The sequence below is a fragment of the Teleopsis dalmanni genome, chromosome 1, assembly GCF_002237135.1.
Source record: "Teleopsis dalmanni isolate 2A chromosome 1, ASM223713v2, whole genome shotgun sequence".
Taxonomy (NCBI): domain Eukaryota; kingdom Metazoa; phylum Arthropoda; class Insecta; order Diptera; family Diopsidae; genus Teleopsis; species Teleopsis dalmanni.
The window spans coordinates 51,336,544-51,343,961 of NC_051846.1; the positions used below are offsets into that span (position 1 = coordinate 51,336,544).

General features: G+C 29.4%; 1 protein-coding gene across 1 annotated transcript in view; it reads left to right on the top strand.

The window, feature by feature from the left end:
* Positions 1-4,913: 4,913 nt before the first annotated feature.
* The window catches only part of LOC119681218 (trypsin alpha-3-like), a 3,266-nt gene continuing 761 nt past the window's right edge, over positions 4,914-7,418 (top strand). Inside the window, exon 1 of the mRNA XM_038094341.1 lies at positions 4,914-4,917. Within this exon, the coding sequence (XP_037950269.1) occupies positions 4,914-4,917 (4 nt within the window). The remainder of the gene's footprint in view (positions 4,918-7,418) is intronic.

Sequence of the window (7,418 nt, forward strand, 5' to 3'; positions counted from 1 at the left end):
ACACTGTTTGCAGGTTCTTTAGAAAAATTTTCGCCAGTAACAATAGATCCCACATGACAGCATAATCTACAGATAATACACTGCGAATAATCGGTATATAAATACCGTCTGAATAAATATTGACTTGAACATCCTGAGTAAAAAATGCTCGTATTATAAAAATTAGTATTTTATTTTGATTTTATTATTTATAAATATAATTCCCTTAATTGTATCTTTATTTAGAAATTATAGTCGATGTTAGAAGACAGTAAAAAATATAATCATTTAAACTGTGATTACTTGATGTCTTTAATATTTCCTTATCCTTCTTAGACACCATTTTCAATACTTACTGAGATATAAATCCTCAAAAAAAATCTATCGGCAAAAAACACTGGCCACACTGAGTCGGAACTTCGTGGAATGCTGTATTTTATGTTCGGTAATCTTTAGATTAATCAGTTACATTTTGAATTATCAGCATTCTTTATACCTTTGCCGCGAACTACACACAAATTCATGAATGAGTAAATAACTTACCCTTTATGAATAATACCTTTTTTGATTTTATCAATTCATTGATTTTTTATTAATGTTGTTCTCAGTCTGCGGTCCCATACCTAGTGAGTTTGTAACTGATAAGTTTGGAAGCTTACTTTTTCTTTTACCGAAATGTTGGATTGCTCGCAGTTTCAGTGTACTATCCAAGTCTTTTTTATAGCAGGTCTTTGCATTAACATTGGCTTAGAGTAAAAAACACCAAAGTATATTGACAGTCGACAGGCTACTATCATTACAAATATTGGTGTTTGACATCCTGTTACTATTTAAATTTGGATTATCATATATGGTAGTGCTTGACTACTAGACATTATTCGAATATCTAGATTTTCCTTTTACCTTAAAGCTAAGTAAACACAATAATTTTTTTTTTCTTTGGCTAACGAATTTCTTTATTAGGAAATTCAGTTATCACAACAGATAATGCTCAGCTTAGTTTTTAATCATATGGTAAATTTATGTACGATTTCTACCGCAGTTGTAGGTTTCACCGTCTATAGCATTTTGCAACTTTATTGTTGCAAGTTTATTATTAGTTAGTTATAATGTCTTATTTAATATATAGAAGCGTTATTCATGTTGATGTGTTATTGTTTTCTCTTATATGTGTAACGCTAATACACTATTAAGTTTGAGTTCCATCTGAGAAGAAATAGTTTCAAAATAACTGATCTAGTTTGCTAACGCTACTTAAAAATTGAATGAGTTTTTAGATAAAGTTCTAAAGTTAGTTCTAAAGTTATAGTAGCTTGAAGTGGGTTCGCCTTGTATTAACTTATATTATTTGCTTTTAATCACAAAACATTTTTTAATAATTATTATTTAATAAATCAACAAAATATTTATCTTAAGTGCTGATTCATGAATATTTACATCAAAAGATGCATAGTCATTGTATCATTTAACTATTTATACTAGATACTACTGTCAAAATTCATAGTCTCTATCTGAAACAGTCTTATCACTTCTACTCTTCCCAAATCTGTGTTTGAATATGTATTTAATTTTTATATTAACAAAATAAAATATATAGTTAGTATATGTATTTACTAAAAGCAAACATTAATGCTGTAATATAAGTGTTAGCACCTCTCCAATATATATTCTGTATACTCTTTTATGCACTGTACGTACAGTATTGTTAAGTAAGTAATTAACAAAGATTTATTAGATTTACAAAATATAAATAAAATTACAGACAAAAATAAACTTTAAAATTGTTATGAAAATTCTGAGTGCAACTGTTTAAACAGAAGATAAGTTAAATAGATGCAGCGTTTTTCTCACCTGTGTGACAAAGGAAATGACTTGCATATCATAAATCAAAATCTGAGTTAATATTTAATAATTGTGATGCACTCTAACAACAAGCAAATATACTATAAAACTAAATGCAATACAGCACCAAAGGCAACTCTAGACGACATCAAAACTGTGAACTTCTTTAAGTTTACAGTTACAAAGCAACATCTCCTCCGTTATTTTCCGTTGTAATTTTTGTCTTCATCGTCATTTTTGTGGTTATGACATCCATTCAAATCCAAACAAGAAGTCAACTCATAATCGTTATCACAGATAATGTCAAAATCACTTGTGTCCCAAACCAAAGCCAACTGCTAACTGCCAACTGCCGAACGCCGAACGCTAGAAAGCGAACGGCAAATAGCACCACCAGACCACAGGAAAAGCAGTGAACAACATCTGAATCTAGTCGCTTGGGATAATGCGATTCATATCGTACGTATCGAGCGCAACTCCGTTTGGTGCACACATTTGAGTAGGGTCTTGCATTCCTAGTGGGAGTTGAACATCGAAAAAACCCGACATATTATGAGCCGGAATAATAATAAAACTCAATTGTGCTCGTTGGTTAAGCAAATAAAGAAACCAAAACATGAAAGGGTTCGAAATTAAAATTAAATTTCTTAAATAATATTATATTAGTTGAATGAGAAAATATATTTATAAAATTTATTATTGGGGAATACATTGGTCAACAAAAACAAATAAATTACATTTTTATAAAAATATAAAAATTATTATCGTCATTTCACTTTCCTCGTCTATTATGACGTATGCTGGCACGACATACACAAACTATTGCCCAAGATATGCTTTTATAAACGAAAAAATTAATATTACGAAACGAAATTCAATGAAAGAATTTAAAAAATTTTCTATTTTCTTCAATGAATTTTTGTAATTTAAATTTGTTATCGTCAAGGCGCTTTGATAAGATAAAAGCCACAAGCCTACGTGTGTTTGCTTTTATGATTTGTTTTCTGGTGCGGGCTGCTTACGACGCAGTGCTTGGATTTACAACTCCTCGCCGGCGGTAGCACGTAACGCAATGCCTCATATTATCATTCATAATTAGTCTCACAAGATAAGACCTTAATGCTCTTAGATTTCAGTAGAACGTTCAGTAGAACGTTTAAATCACTTCAAAGATATTATATTAATAAAGCCTACATTGAAACTTTTCATATAAAAATTAATACAAGCTTTCAAGTTTAAGTTAAATATTAAAATGTTTCAAATTTATTAAAATATTAAATTTTATAACTCAGAGAAATCACTTCTTTAATATTAATTTTTTCTTGTCGAGAGTGACGCGTTTTTATGACGAAAAGAAACTATTTAATAGTTAGACGGATGCGAATAGCAAACAAAAGACAAGAACAAAAATTTAGTTCATTTATTGAAATTTGCGCTAACTGCTTCTTATTTTTTTTTTTTTTTTTGTAAAAAAGAAAATAAAGGACTTAAAAGATTTGCTAGAGGTGAGGACCTAAAATTGCAGCTTTAGAATAATATATAATAGAATTAAGGAAAGAAAACTATTGCGACTTTATATGGTCTTAGGTACTCCAACTCTCCCTTAACGAATGAAGAAAGGCTGTCGGCCTTTTAATAACGCCCAGTCTTTTGTTCTGAAATTCCTAATATCAAACACTTATAAGAAATGCCATCTCAGTACAAAATAACGATGAATAACGTTGCACCATATGACAAGATATTTATTTTAAATTTTAAATAAATTCAAAGAAATAAATGCAAGTTAGTATACCCACTCCAGGCATAGATAGATAGATAGATTTTGGAGGAATTGGGAACTATGTCACCACTGCACTGCAGCCTTAGAGGATTATTGTGATAAAGCCAATTTAGTTCCATGCATTATAACATGAAATCCATGAAATACTGTTGCTATAAAAAAGGTTGATCTAAGAGTCAGCAATTGTTACAGGTGCTTCAATATATACATAAGCTTGTAAATAGTAAAATAAATATCTAAAAAATGAAATATTTAGTGAAAAATAATCCTTGGCAGTTAAAAATGCCATCATGTGCCTTGTATAAGCAGTTGATGAGTACCGAAATCTAAGTCTGATAAAACTATCACAGTGACACAAAATGTGTTCTGCTGTTTTTTCTTCTTCGTGACAAGGTCTGCAGCTATCGTCCCTTGTAATACCTAGATTCGATAGATGTTTATTGTCACAGTCAGAAATCCTGTGACAGGTCAGATGCCTTTTTTGTTCAGTATTAAAAGCTCCCTAGTTCTAGCTTTTGATCAATTTGTCATGAATTCATTAGACTGTCTGCAGGCAATCACTTTATTCCAATCAGTCTGACCTACTTTTTCCATCCATTCAATTATTTTGAGTTTCAAAAAGCTTCACGAAGGACCATAGAATAGTTTGACCCAATATAATATGAGGTTGCCACTTTTTTGGCTAGATCATCGGGTTTCTCGTTTCCCTGTGTTAAATCCGCTATGTCCTCGGATCCATATTAAGGGGACCCTATTTCTTTCAACAATATCTTTGAGAAATTAATGGCATTCCCACTCTAGTTTCGAAATGAGTCGAGGTGAGCGGAGTGCTAGGAGTGCTGATTTGCTGTCAGAAATAATACATATGCCAGGCATGCTCCTACCTCGCATTTTTAGATTTAATTGTTTTCATTTCGAAACTCATAAGTTTTATTAGAGTAAGTTACCGGTTTTGTAAGGTGATAGTTTCTTCGGAAGTGCCATGTCAGAATTCCTTCCCTGATTCTTCAACTATTTTTATTTCAGTGATTCTTCAACTATTTTTATTTATTTATTTATTATTAATCTTTTTAACCGATTTTGATTGTGATAGCCCTAATATTATACTGCTCTACTAGCAGTGCAAAAAACAATGAATTTAACATATATGCCCCTAAACAACATACTAAACAGTTGATTTAGTAATATCTTGGTTAAAGTAATAGCGCTTTTAAATCACAATAATTCATATTAACTTATAATTAAAAAATTTGGCTTAAGAAGGCATCGAACAAAAATTTATTTAGAAAATAAAGCTTAATATCTTAATATAATGGGTAATGCAAAGCTGTGTTCCAAGAAGCAAATGAAGACGAAACGAGAAGAATTCAAATTAAGTTTAAGGAAAAATGCATTTTCTTATCGATTCAAAATAAATTTTGAGACCCATCCGAACATACCTATAGCATACTACTGCTTACTATAGTATTGTACCAAAAATACCGTTGATGTAATTGAGTGCATCGACTTTAAATCTTACGATACATGATTGACCATTTTGGCAAGAATAATCGAATGTTCTGCCTTAAGACGGATATATATCACATTTCTTTCTCTTCCAATTTTTTTTACATAAATTCAGAATATAAAATTATCGATCTTGCAGTGCCATTCCCTACAATTGTGGTCTGTTAGTTCGCTTACAAAAACTCTAAAATAGCATTCTAAAAACAATTTGGTTCTACTAAAATTATATTAAAATATATAACGCATATAATAGCTAATATAATCAAAAACGCAATTAAAAAATTATTATATTAATTAGAATTCTCTCAGTTAAAAACAAATTTAATTAAAACAATCTAACTTAAAAGCTTAGCTGGAAAAGTCAATATAAGTACTGGGAAAATAGAGAATATCTTGGGGCCCTCTGTACTATCCGATCTGACTGAGCTGTTATCGTACAATATCCTACAAGTACTGATCACCCTACAAGTACGAACCAACGCTATTCCTGTGGTACCACAACGGGTCATTATTTGAGCTCAAGTGGGCTTTCATAATACACAAGGCTGTCACTTCAACCTAACGTAACCTAACTGACAAAATAAAGCAAAAATCTTATCATATTTTAGTATATATGTGCACAAAAAGGTTAATAATAATACTCTTTTTACTAACATCTTATAACAGTATCTTTCAAAATTAATTAACATAGAGGTAAGAATTATATATATAACTTATGATTATTTATAAGTTTATAAGTTTACTACCTGGTCTTCTAAATAAAAGCAGAGTTTCTCAAATAACTGCATACATTTATACTTTTCATATTTGTTTTGAAACACAAATATATATTATATTTGACTAGCCATTCAGAAACGTTGAGTTAAAAACTATTAACAATTTCATACAAACACAAATTTGCTGAAATATAATATTTTGACTGTTTTACAATCAATAAGCTTTTTAATTAGAAAAACTTTTGAAAACACCTAATGATCATTAAAATTTTTTTAGAATTTCTCCTTAAAAAAATTAAAGCAGCGCAGTCCCAATACTGCAATCTCCCGTCTCCCGTATTAAACCAAATGCAATTTAATTGATATTACAATGATGTCCTTTCAAAGTTTGATTATTTATATTAATTCAGATTATCTGAAATATAAAAATGTGATGCAATAAAGCACAAGAATGCAACTTAAAATCAACAAATTTTTGTATTGAAACAGGAGATAAAGTTGCCTTACCCTTGTGTTATAAATAAAATTTGATGGAATTTAGGTAATCAGAGAAATAAAATCTTCTGAAGTAGTTTGATGTGAAGTTTTCAATATAGCTTTTTTTAAAAAATTAATTGAAACGTTAATATTTTCAAACTTTTAGTGTGCGAATTTTCAGCAACTGGTAAATGTGAAGTTCTGAAAATTGACTCAGTCAAACATTAGGTATGTCAAATGTTTATATGTTTTGGGATTTAATATATGTCAAGATATTCATAATGCAATGAAAGACAGTTTAAGGCAATATAAATCCATTATATATGTTCTTATTTAGCATGAAACGATTAATTGTTTTATCAATTTCAAACTATTTATTTAAATTGCTCGGATTCTGTCTCTAAGCCTCTATATACTATAAGTTATACATAATAATAACTTTTATATATATTATACTTTCTTATTAAAAGGCAATAAAAAAAAAATCGACCTTTTGTTACAGAAATCATACCTATTTGGACCAAGTTTGATACAAAAAAAAATTTTTCAAGTGGCAACCATGAGTATAAGACAATATTCTGTACATAGGTAATGTGTTTGCGTCGTGAAACATTTATAAATAATGAAGAAAACTCAGATCCGATTGTTTAGTCAATGTTTCATATTCTAATGAGTTTTTAAAGTTCATGAACTGAACTAACAAATGTACAACTGGTTAATGCACAGTGTCGCATTAACAAAATAAAAATAATTCAAATTATACGATTTCTACGAAATTATTGCTATTTTCTAAACCATTAGAGATATTAAAATGAAATTTTTTGTAAAAATATTTTGAAATGAGCTTTCTTTTGAATGTAATTTGAATATTAAAAATAATTACAAACAGAATAGTATTGAAATTTAACAATTGAAAATAAAATTATAATTAATTAATTAATTCAATTATTCTACAGCTGGTTTATGATTTCGTTCTAATATAAACACAGCAAGTAAAATTGTTAATAAAAACTTTCATAATAATAGTAACAAAACTCCAGAAAAATATGCGAACAAAAAAGTCAAGTACGGCTTTGGATCAGTTGGTTAATGTGCGCTGATTCTGAGCTTCACATTTG